The sequence below is a fragment of the Neovison vison genome, chromosome 2 (genome assembly GCF_020171115.1).
Source record: "Neovison vison isolate M4711 chromosome 2, ASM_NN_V1, whole genome shotgun sequence".
NCBI classification, from domain to species: Eukaryota; Metazoa; Chordata; class Mammalia; order Carnivora; family Mustelidae; genus Neogale; species Neogale vison.
Window position 1 is genome coordinate 9,653,899 of NC_058092.1, and position 17,864 is coordinate 9,671,762.

At 43.6% G+C, this 17,864-nt stretch overlaps 1 protein-coding gene across 5 annotated transcripts in view; it reads left to right on the plus strand.

The window, feature by feature from the left end:
* PRDM2 (PR/SET domain 2) overlaps nt 1-17,864 on the plus strand; it is a 117,727-nt gene that overhangs the window by 13,999 nt on the left and 85,864 nt on the right. For all 5 annotated transcript variants that reach the window (XM_044237213.1, XM_044237208.1, XM_044237209.1 and 2 more), the window contains exons 2-3: nt 1,443-1,516; nt 17,553-17,667. In XM_044237213.1, coding sequence (XP_044093148.1) covers nt 1,508-1,516; nt 17,553-17,667 — 124 coding nt within the window. In that variant the 5' untranslated portion in view covers nt 1,443-1,507. The remainder of the gene's footprint in view (nt 1-1,442; nt 1,517-17,552; nt 17,668-17,864) is intronic.

Here is a 17,864-nt window from a genome sequence, read left to right on the forward strand (position 1 = left end):
GGGCGCACACCTTGGCACGTGACAACCGGATACACAGTTTAACTCCACGATGATTTCAAGTCTCAGAAAAGGATTGATTCTGCTCAGTAGATGTATACTAAGGAAAGGCGTGTTCAGTATATATGAGAGAGATGTTCATTATGAAAATTTAAAAGGATGGACCTCATGGGTTGTTAATCTGCAGTTTTCTGAAATCCTATTCATGGAGTATTTCCTTACTCAGAGTTTATACGGGTCCGCCTAGCACTGAGCTCTCCAACAAGATGTAAGTTACATCCCTGTGCCACTTGTGAGTAAAAACTAGTTCAGATGACCAGGTCCTGACTTACATATAGTGCCTTTGATGGTTAAAGGTGATCAGGTGAGTGTTGTTAAATAGCCCAAAGGGGGGAAAAATCCCCCCAAACTGTCCTTATTAATGAACTGGGGTAAAATGTCAAAGTACTGTTTTTTTTTTTTATGATAAGTGGGTAGGCTACATGTTCTTCTAAGATGAAGAACGTCATGAAGTCACACGTTCCTTTGTTTTATTAGCAATTAGAACGTAAAAGTCCTACAATGTGAGTGGAGTCTTGTGCATCTGGGAAGGAGGGAGAATCTATTAAAGCAAGTTCACAAAGAAATAGGAGACTATGCCTGATGGTGTGTGTGCGTATGTGTACCTGCTGGAAGTGTTTAGGACATCACTGTGGAAAGGCCACTTCAAGTGGTACGGCTTTCACTTGTGAGTGACTTCAGTGACTTCCGGGATGTCCGTGACAGAAAGGACCATCTTCACAGATTGTCATTTAGAATCAAGTATGTCGTATGCATTTATAAGAAATGATTTTGTCTTAACGTTTCAGGGTACTATGAATATACCGAATAAAAATTTTAAAGGGATAACTACGGTTCTTTCCAAACAGCCTTTATTAAAACATTTGCCTTTGACTACAAGGGTTCTGTTTTGTTCTTCAAAGACCAACTCCCTGTGGAAATGTTAGCCAGTCTACTTTTCTACTTCAGGAATGTGAAAAACTAAATAATGTAAAGGGTCTAATTGTGTTTGCATTCAACACAGTATTGATATAAGTGAAAGAAGGACATTTATTTACATTGCATAATAAATTACTCAGCACTGCTTTGTGTTTCTGACTATTGACAGAGCTAATCTGTTTCTTCGTAGGAATGATGCAATTTCACAGCAAAATTTTGATGTCATTCTAATGAGTCTGCTTTCGATTGTAGAGTACAATGAAGGGCTAGTAAAGATTAGTAAGAAATCTATTTTATTGTAGATAATAAATCTGCAAAGTAAGCTCTCAGCATAGATGGAAGTTGAGCCGGCACGGGGCTGCTTTATGAATAGCCCTTTGAACAAACTCTGCAGTTCTGTATGTGGTTTTAAATCACTGTCAAATTGTAGGCAGGTACATATTACAATTGTCTGTTTTTCTTTTTAGGGCTCATGTAATCAAAGAAGTTTCTTTGTTGTGTGTATCTTTTCAGAACACAACAGGAATTGAAAATGAATCAGGTGAGTTTAAAAATAAGAATTTATACAAATACATTACCTAGATGTTAGACCAGTTCTTGGTTTTTAAAAGATCAAAACACACACATTCATTTCTCCCAGATTTTCTTTTTTGTTTCTTAGTACCATTAACTAGTTCATCGCTTTCATAGTGTGCATTTGTTCGCGGAGTGGCGTGTGCACTGTTGTGGCAGGGGTCGGCATTTCTGTGGAACCCTGCGCGGGGGGGCTGGTTTTTGGAGACCTTGTGTTTCTGCCTTTCCCCTGCCACACTGTAGTGTTAATTTTTTGTTTTCGTTTTGGAACTTACTGAGCTTTCATTTTTAATACTTTTTATTTTGTAAATTATCCATTGGCTGAAAAGGGAAGATTGAAATTTATTTATTTTTAGAGACTGAAACTGATCAAATGGGAGACTTTATAAGCATTCTGTCCTTGAAAAACCTGTGGACAGAATAAAAACAAGAAGGCAGATATTAAAATATAAGATGTGTTTCTTGGAGGAGGGTGTGGGACTACCTGGGGATTAAACAGTTCTGCTGGGGAGATTTCTGCAGCCTCAGGGGTGTTCTGATAAGTAAAATCAGTTATGTGGACTTAACGTATTCTAGAGGATTCTAAGGGTTCTTATTTCCTGGTCTTAATATCATTTCACTTGTAGTTGCAGAAATTCATGGGTGTTAGAAACACTGTCTTATGAGATCATAATAAACACATTTAAAACATATGAAAGGCAGAACTTAAAAATGTGAAGTCTAATTTGTTGTGCTTAGCTTTAAACTATCAGATTTGAAAACATTTTGTGTCCCTCCTTTTCTGAAATTTTGGACACCTTTTTGTCATTTACAGGTGCTTCTAACTGGAGTCCCAGTTTTATTAGGGTGGCCATGCTTAGTAAGTTCAGTCCCATGTTGCATTGAGAGATGTGTGATTTTTGGAATGGATTCTTTTGATTTCTTTTCATTACTTTCCTTTATCAAAAATACGTTTATTTTAATGCAGAGGACCATGCATCATAAAAAATGAATCTGGCGAACACATGGGGCACGTGGTTTCTATTATTTGACAACTTGCAGATTTACTCACATGCTTTTGAAGCCAAATTAGTTTTGAAGTGGTGAGGTGGGGGAGGGGAAAGGCAAACAGACTGGATTTTCATAGTCCTTGTTCATCAAAGTTAGGTGCCTATATATGTCATACATTTCATTTATTTTTCTGTCTGAAGACTGATTCCATATATCTGTGAACCTGTTCACCCAAAGGAACTTGCTCTTTTCCTGCCGAGAACTGCTCTCAGAAGAGCCTTGGGATTCTGGATGAGAATGACTGTGAATGCTTCCAGAGTGGAATCCAAATATTGACCTTGCATTCGGGGCATCACTGTTCAGCAGTCAGTTATTTCAGGTGGCTACGAGGTTATCCGTAGGCTTAGTCAGGCTTTAATTCTCACACTGTATTCAGCTACTCAGATTTTTATTTCTAACGTCTTTTGACCTGTTTTGACACCTCATACTTTCACTTTTTGGTTCCTTTTATATCAGGTGACCTTGTGTTTAGAGAAAGTCCACATGCCGTTCAAAAGAGTTGTAGCCATAACCTTTTCTTTTTTTGGCTCTTTCACAATTTCATTTTGTTTTTGACAAGTTTTAATATCAGATTTGCAGAGGACTGCCTTTGATGCCAAATGCCAAATATCGGTGGAAAAGTGTCCTCTTATGTTTCTAATGGTTAGCACATTTCTGATTTGGATGTAATTTAAGTGGTCTGGTAGTAATGAAACTTTTATTTGGATTATAAGAATTGTCCACTTTTTATGAGTAAAATTTTCAGCGTCTTTAGTTATATTTTCTTTATTGGAGGGATTTTACTTGCATGATGTTTTTATGTCATGGCATAAAATCGATGAGTGTTTTTCAACAACTCAGTAATTCTTAAAAATTAGGAATTGTTTCAGGACATTTTACTTTTTTCCCCTCTTGTATTTATTGTTCTCATTTTCAGCCAGTGAAAATGAGCAATCAGTGCTTCAGAAACTTGAAAGTAACCACACAAAAATTTGGATATTAAAAAAGTTTTAACTTGAACCAGATTGATTTTTTTTAAGCTTATTTATTTAAGCAATCTCTGTACCCACATGGGCCTCGAACTCATGACCCTGAGATCAAGAGCCGTATGCTCCACTGACTGAAACAGCCAGCCAGGCGTCGCTGAACCAGATTGATTTTTAATTAAAATCTTTATGGTGATGTTAGGGTCAGATTATTCTCTCTAGGGACTCAGCAAGTCCCGAGATGAATTTTAGCAGTTAGCATTCAGGTCTGTCTCTTACAGTGGGCGTGGTCTGGATGATAGTGGCACAGTATCATTCATTCATATGTGTCTGCTGGTGGAGCTTTGGGGCCTGAAGGCTCCCCAGAGTGAGCAGACCTTATTGTGCACAAACGGGTTCTTTGGAGGAAACAGCAGATGTGGGAGTCTCACGGTGTTTTAAGAGCTGACTACTGCACCAGTGATCTGAACCGCTCAGTCTTAGACCAGTGTTCCAAGTGGCTTGTGGTGCGGTAGCTCCCCAGGCTCTCTCTCCCTCCAGCTCTGGGCTCTGCAAAGCCTCTAGACCCACGTATTCTGTGTTCTTTCTCTTCCAGTGTGTTCTCTACTCAACACTTAACCCCTTCTGATATCTTCCCAGCTTGGAACTCCGCTTGTGTTTTGCCTGTGAGTGTTAGTTTCTTCCTGCCCGGTCCAGGCCGTTTGGCAGGCAGCGGGGAGCCGCTCTGCTCCTTGTTGCATTCTCGCATTTTCTTTTCTCTCCATTGTAAATCCCAGATACCCTCTGCTTGCTTCATCAGCATCAAGTTTGCAGATGTTCCACTGTTTTCCTCCTTTTCTCCCCCCAGATGTATCTAGGAGATTACAAACTTTATAAGAGAATTTTTCATTGAGTAAAGAGTTTAGAGAGCTTTACTTTACAGAATATCAAGGGTGAGCTAAGTTCCCTAATTGGAATATGCTTATGGTAGTTTAAAATCCATATGCTGGAGTTTACTACCACGTCCCGTCGTCCTGTCTACTGACGGCTAAAGCAACACGCCAGGCACTCTGTTAAGTCTCGTGCACATTGTTTTCTCACTCACTTAGTCTTTGTGGACGTTCTGTGAAGTGTAGGTATGATCTCCATTTTATGGATGAAGGCCTTAAAGCCCAGAGAGGTGGCCATGGCTTGCCCATGACCGCTCACACAGGAAGTGGTAAGAGCTCTGATTCCCACCCTTGCTAGTCCAGAGCTCGGGTTCTTGGCCACCATGCCTTACTGATGCATCAGTCAGGATAAGCCGTGTGATGCTGTGCTGACAGACCGCTCCGGAATCTCCTGGAATTAACGCGCCATCCTTTACTTTCTCGTGCTGGGCTGCGCGTCCTGTGTGGGTTTGCTGTGGCGGTGGCTCAAGATCCAGATATGATGGGGGCTTGGTCTTGATATACGTCATTTCTACTCATATGTAATTCGTCTGAGGTAGTCATTGGCTACATCTAACTGAAAACAAGGGTGTTAGGGGCTGGCTGGTGGGGAGGGCAGTGCGGTCCGGTCAGGTGCCTGGGAGGAGAGGAGAGCTGTGGTATTTGGGGATAGCATCGGTCATTTTGCCCCAGCTTTACTGAGATATAATTGACGCGGAGCCTGGTGTAAGTTTTAGCTCTAATGAAGTAATACAACTGCCTCGATTTCTGGTTTACTGAGTCATGGTTAGGGTTTTTTTTTTTTTTTTTTTTAACGACTCTTTGGGTAACTCAAGTTCTTCCTGATAACTTGAACCTTTCTGTGAACATAGTAGCTTATGATTGTGGCATCTCTCCGTCCTGATCACTAATCTACGGTATTGCCAGCAGCCTATAGCAAAACTTAGCTTAGCCACTTAGCCTTCCAGACTTTTTTTTGCCTTCCAGACTTTTTTTTTTTTAAAGATTTTATTTATTTATATGACAGACAGAGATTACAAGTAGCAGAGAGGCAGGCAGAGAGAGAGGGGAAAGCAGGCTCCCCGCCGAGCAGAGAGCCCGATGCGGGGCTCGATCCCAGGACCCTGGGATCATGACCTGAGCCGAAGGCAGAGGCTTTAACCCACTGAGCCACCCAGGCGCCCCAGCCTTCCAGACTTTTAAAAAAAAAGTTTTATATAGTAAAATAACAAAAGCAGCCTTTAATCACTGGATGCTGCAGCTCCAACCCCGAGAGCTGTGATAAGCCATCCATAGTTGCGTTATTTTCGCTGTTCTGGATGTTCTTTCTTTGCCTCGTTCGTCCTGCGCACGCTGCCCCCCAGCGTGTTGTGGATTCTGCTGTGAACCAGACAGGCAAGGGCTCTGCTCTGCAGCTTACCTAGTCAGAGAGAGACGGTTGAAAAGCGGAACACAAGACCATTTCAGGTGGTAGAAAATGTCGTGCAGACAGTGAAACCCCGTGATACAGTTAAGAATGATGAGTGAAGGCAGGGGGAGGCTCTTCGGATTCCATGGTCAGGGAAGGCTGTTCTGGACAAGTGACTGACAAAACAGAGACTCAAGTGATCACCAAGAATCAGATATGTGAAGATCCAGTGAAGAAAGAGATCTCAGTAGTGATGAGCCAGTAGTGAGCGCAAAGGCCTTGAGGTGGGAGTGAGCTTGCTGGTTCAAGGACACAGACAGAACATGCTGGTGGCTGGAGCTTGCTGGTTCAAGGACACAGACAGAACAGGCTGGGGGCTGGAGCTTGGCAAGCATCAGGGACTCTGGGACAAGGTGAAGCTGGGGAGAGGCAGGGGTCAGATTCGTAGAACCATAAGGGCCATAGAAAGAATTTGTTATTCTTTTTGGAAGTGCAGTGGAAAGCCACTGGACATTGATCTCTATTCCGCTTTTTAGAGCATCACCTATGTCTTTGTTGGGCAAGAGGATAGCAATATGCTCATTTACTATTGAGATTAACACCGTATTTGAGGATAGTTTCTTCAGTTGAGCAATTTAATGGGCCTGCCAGCTTTTTGCAAGAGCGTACTTTCTTATGTGATTCAGAGCTATTTGACTACTGTTGTTTTCCAGAGACGGTCTGAAGGTTTTCTTGTTCTGTGTCCTCATCTCTTTATTGTTATTACAGTCATAGTCATTCCTTAACCAAACACAATTTAATGCTGTTTCAATGAGCTGAAGCTTGTTTCATCCCCTCCCCCATTGTTTGCTCCCAGAATAGTAGCTAAGAGTCTTGTTTGCAAGTTTAAACAAAGAAGCGCAGTTCATAGAATTTAAAGTATTAGCACTCTGCTTCTCGGATGTCTTTTGCCGCTAACAGCAATTAACTGTGGTGATTATCATTAGTCTGTTGCAGAATAATATGCATCTTAGTGTGAATATACTGTGACATATTCTCAGTGCGAAGTGATGTTCAATCTAATCTCTTCTGCCAGCCACTGCTGTTGCTCTCCAGTGTTTTGATTAAGTTGAATTTTTAAGAAACTAGGTGCCTTAATTAAATAGATTAGAACACCTATAATTGTCTATGGTCGTTTTCTGGGTGGAGTATGTAAAATGGCTGACTGGTATGAATTTCAATAAAATACCAGTAAAACCTGCTTATGTTTATATTTTGAAAAATAAAGACATTTGTGTGTATGGCCTGTCTCAGATGCTGCGTGCAGCCTCATGTCACAGCAGCCAATGCCAGGGTCATGCTACGTGGCGCTGTGTAGCGGAGTTACCTGCCCGGTTCCCCGCGTATCTGTCTAAGAGGTGGGGGGGAGGGTTGTAGGGAGTGGAGCAGGCTGTTGCCATGGCTACCTTGTGCCTGGAGCAGAGCAGGTGAGGGAGGAATGAATGGGCAGGGAAGTGTGGGTTCAGCTCCATGGTCATCCTAAAGATAAGAGTAGACTTTGGGAGATGGGAAACTTGGAGGGTTTTGAGCAGAGGAATGCTTGAGTTGGGTCAGAAAAAATTTTGAAAGAAAAAAAGGTTTTTTCTTGGCATCAGTATTTTTATACTTCATTTTCTGGGACCATTAAAGTTTCATTTGAACATGATCTAAAGAGAAGAGTGTAGAAGTCACTTATTTTACTTTATAGATTTTATTTATTTATTTGAGAGAGGGAGAGGGAGAGAGAATCGGAAGCAGACTCTATGCAGAGCCCTGATGTGGGGCTCGATTCCACTCTGCAAGATTGTGACCTGAACTGAAGCCGGGAGTTGAATGCGTAACTGACTAAGCCAACTGCATGCTCCTATTTTATTTTAAAAACCAGCCTTGAGGTATAATTTTTGTGTATTAAAATGTGCTCATTTGAAGTGTATAGGTCTTAAGTTTGGTAAGGACCTGCCTATATCCACTGCTCTCAACGATGTAGAATACTTCCACCACTCCAACAGACCCCAACAGTGCTTTCTTGCTGCTCTGCCGTTAGTATTCCCCGCCCAGGCCCTGCCCCTGGCAAGCACCGATTGGCTTTCTGTCCCTGTAGGTTTGGTTTTTCCTGCATTTCACATGAGTGGAATTATTAGCACTTGCCCTTTTGTGTTTGCCTCCTTTTTTTTTTTTTTTTTTAATATTTTATTTATTTATTTGACACAGAGAGAAATCACAAGTAGGCAGAGCAGCAGGCAGAGAGAGAGGGGGAAGCAGGCTCCCTGCTGAGCAGAGAGTCCGATGTGGGGCTCGATCCCAGGACCCTGAGATCATGACCTGAGCCGAAGGCAGAGGCTTTAACCCACTGAGCCACCCGGTCCCCCCTTTTGGTCTACTCTTGAGCAGCAGTGTTGTTGAGATCCATCATGCTGTTGTCTGTATCGGTAATTTGTTCCTTTCATAGAGGACATTTTTGGGGGGACATCTGACCATGCAGATAAATCTTGTATATTTTTTAATTTTCTATAATTGTATTTCTTTTTCTTCTTTACTTTTCTTTCTTTCTTGCTTTTTTAAAGATTTGTTTATTTATTTGACACACAGAGAGACAGCACAAGCAGGGTGAGCAGGAGGCAGAGGGAGAGGGAGAAGCAGGCTCCCCTCAGAGCAGGGAGCCCGATGTGGGGCTCGATCCCAAGACCCTGGGATCATGACCTGAGCCAAAGGCAGCCGCTCAACGACTGAGCCACCCATGCGCCCCTGTAATTGCATTTCTAAAGACTTGATGAAACCTTGGATGGCTTTCTCTCCTTCATTTTAGGTTATCTTCCCCTTTTCTCCTAGTCCTAGATACGTATACACAGACAGATGCACACACAAGGTGTAAAAAATTGAAACCACTTTTTCTGTTTTAGAATGGTATTCATATAGAATTACATTTATATAGGTAATTATAAATGCAAACTTGATTTTTCAGACCTCTTAAAAAGAGACTTCCAAGTAAGATGATTGCTATGTGTGAGGACTTAAACCTCAATTAATGAATGTATAGTTTGGAAAATTAATATGTTTAATGGTGGTGGCACTTAAATCTCATTTTGAATCATGTGTTCTAACAGATAAAATAGCAATTTTTATGAGGTCTAGGGACCTTGTCTTTCTGAATGAAATATTATTTCTTTTTTTTTTTTTAAGATTTATTTATTTGACAGAGAAATCACAAGTAGGCAGAGCAGCAGGCAGAGAGAGAGGGGGAAACAGGCTCCCCCCGAGCAGAGAGCCTGATGTGGGGCTTGATCCTAGGACCCTGGAATCATGACCTGAGCCAAAGGCAGAGGCTTAACCCACTGAGCCACCCAAGTGCCCCGAAAATATATTATTTCTGAAATTTGGAAAAGAACTAGCAACTTGGATGACATTTCCTTATATAACTGTGGAAGGAACTATGGCAAGAAGGATTATATTTTTTGTTATTCTGATATTAATGCTTTGGTAGAGAAAAAGGTTATAGGATTATTTAGCTCTTCTGCACCTTTGCCGTCTGGTGACTCACATTCTACCTCCAGTCTTGGCTTGGCCACTCCTATTGTGTGACCTTGGGCAAGTCACTTGACCCCTTAGTATTTGCTCTCTCTTTTTTTTTTTTTTTAAGTATTTGCTCTCTTACCTGTTACGTAGACCGAGTAGAGGTGCCCACCTCATGCGGTTGTGGTCAAGAGTAAATAAATTCATAAAAGTAAAGGCCAGTGCCTGGCATGTAGGAAACACTGTGCAAGTGTCATCGTCGTCATCATCATCATCATTTTCAGTTAGTAACCAGGTGTGGATTCTGCCCTATAACATACTTGTCAAGCACTGTTAGTGGGTTAGTTCAGACCAAGGCATTGCTTGTTTGGACTATGAGAGAAACCCCCTCATTGATTGCTTTGCTGACTGTCTCTCTCCCCTTGGGACCATTCTCTACAGGCCTTGAGTTCTGTATTCATACAACATAAACCTGACCATTTAGGAAGTCAGAAAAGTGGGCAGTTACGAGTTGTTTGGAACATCTTCCTGGATGAACTGGGGTTTGAACTTGACCTAGAAGGATGTAGAAGATACTGACTGCTCAGCAGAATTGAGGGCAAGAAGGATCAGTGGTCTGGGAGCCCATCAGCTGGAAGCCTGCCTTGTGAAAGACCCCAAGGATAGGAGGACTTCCAGAGAGTGGTGCCTGAAGGGACCAGGGAGGAACTTTAAGAGTAAAATCGGGGTTTTACTAGAATCCCTACCGCCCCCCAAAGCTGTAGGTAGACCAAACACACTCCATTGGACTTGAAAGACTGTGGCTCCATAGTTCTGCTGCCTTGGAGGAAGGTGGTTCGAGATTTGGCCGCTGTCTCAGCAGTAAGACACTCACTAGGAGGCAGCAGAACTCTCCTTCTGGACAAAGGGAATGATTATGTTAGGTTGAGAAGAGCTCTCTAGTACCTAATTTACTTTGCCTCTCTCGAACCTTAAAAGACTCTAAAACCAATAGAGTAACGGCTGAGTTTTGTTTAGAAAGTTTTGAAAAAGAATTCTGAACCAGATGCTTTTTTGAATGATTGATCAGGAAGGCAGAGGGGTTTAGAGAAGTTGATGATAGAAGAGACTGGAAAGCAGAAAACCTTCCCATCACATCACACTGGTCTCCTGCCCGAAGCCCTCCAGTGGTGTCCTGCTGCGCTCCAGAGGCACCCCAATGTCTGTGCTCCGGCCTTCAAGCTTTGCAGGTTCTGCTTGCTCCCTGGCTCACTCTGACCCAGCCACAGTGGTCTCGTTTCGTTCCTGAACATGCCAAGTTGTCTCCTCAGGATGTTTCCCTGGAATGCTCAGTCCTTAACACTTGGCCATTCTCATCTCTCAAGTCCAAGTGCCTGTGTCTGTGATCTTCTTTAAGATGCCCCTTGCCCCCATCCCCATGGCTACCCTAAGTAGGATAGTGTCCCTTCCTTATCTGTTTATTACAGTCTTTATTTCATGGGTCCCAGTGGGATACCCTGTCAGATGGGCAGAACCCGGCTTGTCTTCGCTGCTGCTTTCCTCAGGTGGCTCCATGCTGGCTCGCTGGGCTCATATTGGACATGTGTAGGATGAGGAGTTTGCTGGATTATTTCAGATTGGAAGGATGATGGAAGCAGTGGGAATTGGGGAAAGGGATAGGATACGGCAGTACCACGAGCTCCCCGGTTGCGTTTGACTGTTGACCTCTCCCCCCTCCTTGAACCTTTTCCCTTGCTTTTCTGATGTCATGTTCTTGGTGCCCCTTCTGCCTCTGTGACGTTGCTCCTGGCCTTGTCTTCCATTCTTAGTGGCATCCCGAGGGCTTTGTCCTGGCTTGTGTCTCGTTCTCTGATCTCATCCGCCCTCCTGTTTAGTCTGCCCCTCTTTTAGCCATCCCTGTGCACCCAGACTTGGTGGCACTTGTCTGCGGATATGTGTGTGTTGTTTCCAGCAACCACTGCTCGGAGCGAGGCATCCTAGGTCAGGCACCAGGTGCGGTGACAAGTGACAGAACCTGCCCCCTCTGTCTGCAGCCTAAACTTGCCCCTGGTGGAGGGGCCATTAAACGAGCCAAGCAGTAAGTGCAGACCGAGTGCAGAGTGCCCTGAGAGGTGGAGAGTGTGCTAACGGAGCCTTCGAGGGGGAGATCCTGCTCCGTAGGACAGTGGCAACAGACTTCCTTAGGGTAGGGCCGAGGCCTCGGCCACGCCTGGTGGCTCCCTGATGGGTCTGGCCTTGTTGGTCTCAACCAAGCAGGTGCTTCAAGGAAAGGCGAGGAACTCTCTGCTGCTTTCCTTTCCCTTCCCTGTGCAGGAGCTTGAAGGGGGCACAGACAAGAAGTTGCCTTTAATTGCCTTTGAAGCTGCTTATCCCAGTTTGTATTTTGCTTGTTCTCCTTTAGCGATGCACAGTGAAACCCTTACCATGAAAACCCACCCTTGTGCCCGCAGGGAGCAGCCTCTCCCGTCCCGGTCGAGAAGGAAGGGAGGCAGGACGTGGATGTGTGGGCCCGGCCCTCCTTCCTTGCTTTCCTCTGTTCTCTCCATCATATGGTCTCTCAGAATCTCTCTTGTTCTCTGCTTCTCAGGTCCGAGGTGGGAGGTGCCCAAGGAGCGGACGTGGTGTGTGGAGTGTAGCAGTCCGCCAGCTTTTTGTCTATGTGGGTTAGATGGGTGGATATTTCCCATGTCCGAAATTGAAACACATTTTTTTTAAAACTTAACTTGGGGCTTGAACTCAGAGATCTCGAGATCAAGAGCCCCATGCTGTACCGACTGACTGAGCCAGCCCCTTGAAACAAAAATGTTAATTGGTGGAGAGGATTCATAGGAAGTTGCAAGTAGTCCTTGGACTCTTACTCAGCCTTACCCAGCAGTGTAACATTTTCCCTTATTACAGGATCAGGACCAGGAAATAGACCTAGTTCAGGAGTTAGACTACGGGCTTTATTTGTAAACCGGAAAATTAAAAAAAAACACAAGATCAGAAGCTACTTACCCCAGCCACCCCACATCCATTAGCCAGTGGAATTGATGACATCATCACTTGTCATGACCCCTGGAAAACTCCCTCTTCACACTGGCGGATGAAAAGGGCAGGTGACATCTCAGCGTCATTGTAAAAGTAGCGCTGAGCTTGGGGACTCCTGGCAGGTGGCCCTCAATGATCGTGCGAGACCCCGCTGATTTAGTGGTTGGAACGTGGGCTCTGGAATCCACCTGGATTTTGTTTGGGCTCCGCTGCTTTAAAACCACGTAGCTTGGGGCCATTACTCCCATTACTTGACAGGACAGCTCTGGGTCAGAGTATTTGAGAGTCCAGACCCTGAAGCCTGACCGCCTGGGTTTGAATCCTGGCGGGGCCGCTTACTAGCTGGGAGTGGGGGCAGGTTTCAGTTTCGTCTGGAAAGTGAAAGTACCCGCGCCTGGAGTGGTGCAAAGGGGAAAAGAAGTGACGTGCAGAAAGCTTGGCTCAGAGGAAGCAGTGATGTCCTACTCCTGAGCTGCCCTACCATCCAGCATGGGGAGGTCATCCTGGGCCACAGGGAAGATACTCAGTATTAGGGAAAGGAAAAGAGGGCTCGTCTGAAGAGCTCTGTGAGGGCGGGGCCTGGATCAGCTTGATTGACCTTCATATCTTCACTGCGCAGCCCAGAGCCAGCCTGGGGCAGGCTCTCGGGAAGTATTTGTTAGTCCAGTGATGGACTGAAGGAGTGAAGAACTGCTCCTGCTATGAATCGGGGAGGGGAGAGGAGGGGCTGCTGACTTTCTTTGGGTTTGAGGTAGGAAGTTGGAGACATTGATTTAATGCGCTTAGTTGATAATAACTGAGTAATTACCTAAATTAGCTTAAATGTAATGCATCCGATTTAATCTGTATAGCTCGAGATCAGTTAGTTCACGGATACATGTTTGGGGGCTATCCCTCACTAGGCCGTGTTTCTGTTACATAACAGGAAAGCAGGGAAGTCCTTCTAACGTCCCCTATGCTTACCGCAGTGATCAGTGTCAGAAGCCCTTGACATGGGAACATGCCTTTATTCTGGGGTTCAGCAAGGATGGGGCGCTGGTTGCTGTTGGCCACCCCAGAGGAAGGAGCAGCCTGGAGTTTGCAGTTTGGCCTCTGGTTGGTTGCCTTCTACTCCTCCTAGTCTGTGCAGTCCAGCAGGTGATTCATCTCTCCTAGGGTACCATCCCTGCCTGCCTCTCCCACCTCTGCTCCAGCTGCTTTCCCCTTGCCTTCTCTGCTCCAGACACATTGTCTTTTTGCCTGTCTGTTCTGTGAGCACGCAAAGCTCGCTGGATTACCCGTGTCCTTGCTGGTTGCCTTTCTGGGTGTGTTTGCCCCCCATCTCTCATACGATGCCCTTTCTAGTTCTAGAGATGGCGCTTCTTGAAGCGCTTGTCTTAAAGAGCACGCTCTCCATCTCTGTCACCGTGTCCCCTTCTTGTGCTTGAGTTTTTTTCAGACCGTCAAGAAGTTCCAGGCATTGTCTATCCTTGCTTGATTTTGTCTGTCTTCCCCACCAGAGTGACACATTGTGAAGGCAAATGAGATAGCTTACAGTGTTGGCTGGCTCTTCGAAGGGACTCAGACATTGAGTAGATGCTGCAGTTTCTTTTAGAAAGAAATTAATCTGCGAAATAGTCCCAGGATCAAGTTGTGATCTTTAGTGTAAGAACAAAGATGACCTTATTTAGAGTGTGATATTATATCTAATACTATAAGGATATTCATATGTGTATATGTGTGTGTGTGTGTGTGTGTGTAAATGAGATCCCTGTTTATAAAAGTGTGTGGAGGAGAGAAATTTTCTTTTAAATATTCTTTTGTTCCAAAGGTTTACTTGTAAATTGACTGCTTGGAATTGAGAGCATATATCACACTTTCTAAAAAAGAATTATTTTATTGACCTAGAAATATACCTACCTCAAATTCAAGAAATTCAGGCACATGGAAAAAATGCTTTCTGATTGATGACCCTCCTATTTTATTTATTTCTAGCCCTCCTTTTTCTAAAAAAGGGTTAAGTCCATTTACAGGAATTATTTATTCATTCAAGTATTTAAGTGACAACAAACATGTAGTGTGTACTGCTCAGCCCTGGGAATGCAACATTGAATAAGATAGACACCATCTGTCTTCATTGTGGTTTACCAGGGGAGGTACATTAAACACATAATTATACAAATAATTACTTAAAATTGTGGTAAGAGCTACAAGGAAAAAACAAGGAAAAGGAGAGGCAATTTCCAGCCATAGGCACTGCAGCTGGAAAGGAGAGAGGAAGTTCTTAGAGCTGGCCGGGGTTGACTTGGTGTGGTTTGAGGTCCCTGAAATTTAGTTGAGTCTTGTGTAAAGGACACTAAAATAAACAGAAAAGAAGCCTTCCTCTACTAGTTAAATGAGCCTAAATTTAAAAACTTGGGTTCAGGGGCGCCTGGGTGGCTCAGTGGGTTAAAGCCCCTGCCTTCGACTCAGGTCATGATCCTGGTCCTGGGATCGAGCCCCGCATTGGGCTCTCTGCTCTGCGGCGAGCCTGCTTCCTCCTCTCTCACTGCCTGCTTGTGATCTCTCTCTGTCAAATAAATAAATAAAACCTTAAAAAACAAATGGGTTCACTGAAAGCAGATAAAATAGATGCACAGGAATTTGTCTTATGTTTCTTGCAGTGGCAGCTCTGTGAGGTCTTTTATATTTATAGATGTATCAGAAATGTAATATTGCATGGTCTCCATATTATACTCAACTTACAAATTTCCTGTGGGAGTGGCCGTTCCCCATTCCTTTTTCCTTAGGAGCTGTCTCCTGTGGACACTTCCATGAAAGATTGGAGGTTTTAGGGTACAGGTTCTCCGATGTTTTTTTCCAGCACAATCTTTTCTTTTTTTTCCAGTTTCATGGAGGTATAATTGACAAATTAAAAGATATTTAAAGTGTACGTCATGGTATTTTGATATATGTATAACCATCTAGTTAATTAACATATCCATCATCGCTCATATTTATTTGTCTTTGGGGAGAACATTTAAGTCCTACTCTCTTAGCAAATTTCAGTTCTATAATACAGTGCTATCAGCTGTAGTTAACCATGTTTTACACTAGATCTTTAGACTGTATCAAGGAGAATCTTAACTGGAAATGGCAGGGTGGATATGAACTTGGGCTTAGGGTCAGACAGGCAGAGGTTCAGATCCTGGCCTTGAGGAATTTAGACAACTTCCCTAAGCTTCAGTTTCTTCCATTGTGTGGGCTGGGGGGTAGGTGATGGTTGGGGAGAAGCTGGGGGAGGGGGCTGCAGTGACAGTCCCTTTCCCTTGGGCTGTTTGGAGTAAATGCCATCATGCGTGGAAGACTGTTAGTACAGTGCCTTGCACTGAGGCCCGCAGGAGTTTCGCAGGAAATACCTGCTTGTTAGTATTATTGTCATAGTGCTTAGGAGGATCAGTTAGAGTAGCTGACACACTGTCTTTTCAGAGCTCTCAGGGAAGTTAAATGGTGTCAAATCCTTTTAAATCTTAGGCTAGGGACTCATCTGAGGAAGGAGAGGAAAACTCTCTCACACTGCTTTTTAATGTTGGCTAAGTACTTCTTAATATTGCTTAATTTATCAGTGCTAAAAATAATTATTATGTAGCCTAGGATACCAACTACCAATTTAGTACCTTTTCCTCCACTGGAAAAAAAAAGGTTTTTGTTGTTGTTGTTGCCAAAATAACTGTGTATAGATCAAAATTTGAAAAATGGGGGTACTATATTTAGAAGTGAGAAATTTGTGTGTTAAATTTATTCACATTTTAGCTAATTAAAAAAATACCATAAGACCCATTTTCTGGGGGCAGTTTTGATATTCCCGTGTTTTGGAAGGCATTTAACTTGTGCTTGGTGATACTGTCAGGACCAAGCCGTGGACAGCAGGATCAAAGCATTCGTGCTTCTGAAGGGTCTGTACTGTTGGCGTTGCTCTTCTGGAGAAATGGATCTCAGTCTGTAGATGCCCACTTGTGTGCATTCCTACTCAGAGCAGACTAGAGGGGAGACCTTCATAATGAGTTGCTCACTGCCGTGGGATTTGTTTCTCTAGAAGCAGCTTGATACTTAAAAAAAAAAAAAAATTCGAAATGTTGGGAGTACACACATTTCTATGATATTCTCATCTTTGCACAAAACATTCTTAAAAGCTATAAAAGCTTCACTCTGGGAAGATTAACCTCTTTAGGTTGGAGCTTGCTTTTTGCCTACTTTGATTTCTTTGAAAGTCCTTTAGAAACGATTCCCTTGCAGTGAAATACACCTAGACTATAGAACCCTTCATTCTTAGTGGTGGTGTGATCAGTTCTTGGAGTATATGGGGTAACAGTGAAAAGGCACTTGATTTTCCTTTGACTGAATGTTATTTTTACAGTAACAGTCGTGTTTTACCAGTTGACTCAGATTTCCCCTTTCTGTTCCCTTATATTCATACCTAATAGTAATCTTATTTCTTAAGATTAAAGTGAAAACTGGGTGGTAATGTATAAAATTCTATTTCTTAAGACTGATACTCTGGCGACTTCATTAATTAGTGACTTGATAGAAGTGGTAAATTAGTTTATTAGAAAGGTCACATTTCCATTGAGGGCCCAGAAAAAGTTGGAGTGTTCTGGTTGGAATTTTGAAGGCTCCATGAAAGCGGGTGTTGTTCCCGGAGGGATGAAAGCGTAGATGGGGCGGGGGCCAGCCGACGGGCAGGTCTTTCACGATGTGTGCCGAAAGTATTAAGTAGGGAGTATTGATTTTTATTTTTTAAATGTCCTAAAACGCTGATGGTAGCCTTTAACTTCAAAGTAAGCTTAAGCTGTATTTTACTTCCAGATTCTGTGGGAGTGTAAAATAGTATGGTGCCAGATATTTACATAGTTTGAAAATGACTGTAGGTGGCTGGAACGAAGTAGGTTGACACAGATGTGCTTGAAGGGGGTAGTAGTTTCCTTCAAGACCCAGGAGCCACAGTCAGGGCAGCTCCTGAGATCCACCCCAGCTCCGTTTTCTTGTGTCAGGTGTCAGTTGCATTTTTGCATATTTGCTTATTGGACCAGAAAAGAAAGAAAACACTAACCGGGTCTGCTTCCCTCTGCTCTGATCCTTCTGTTTCTTGACTTGCAGAACACTGAGCCTGGTGCAGCTGCTGAGAGCCTGGCCGAGGTACCTGAACACGTGCTCCGAGGACTTCCGGAGGAAGTGAGGCTTTTCCCGTCTGCTGTGGACAGGACTCGGATTGGTGAGGACCGGGGTCCGGGAAGGAGATGGGGAGGGGAAGGGAGAGCCGCCTGTATCCAGGCATCCTTTGGGAGCTTGTAAGGTAGGGAGGTCATCATCAAAGTGACAGATTTACACTTAGACTTAGAAAATCATGGTAGAATTTCTGCATTTTCCAGTCAAGAATCCAGGGTGCCCAGAAATTATAAAACTAAACCA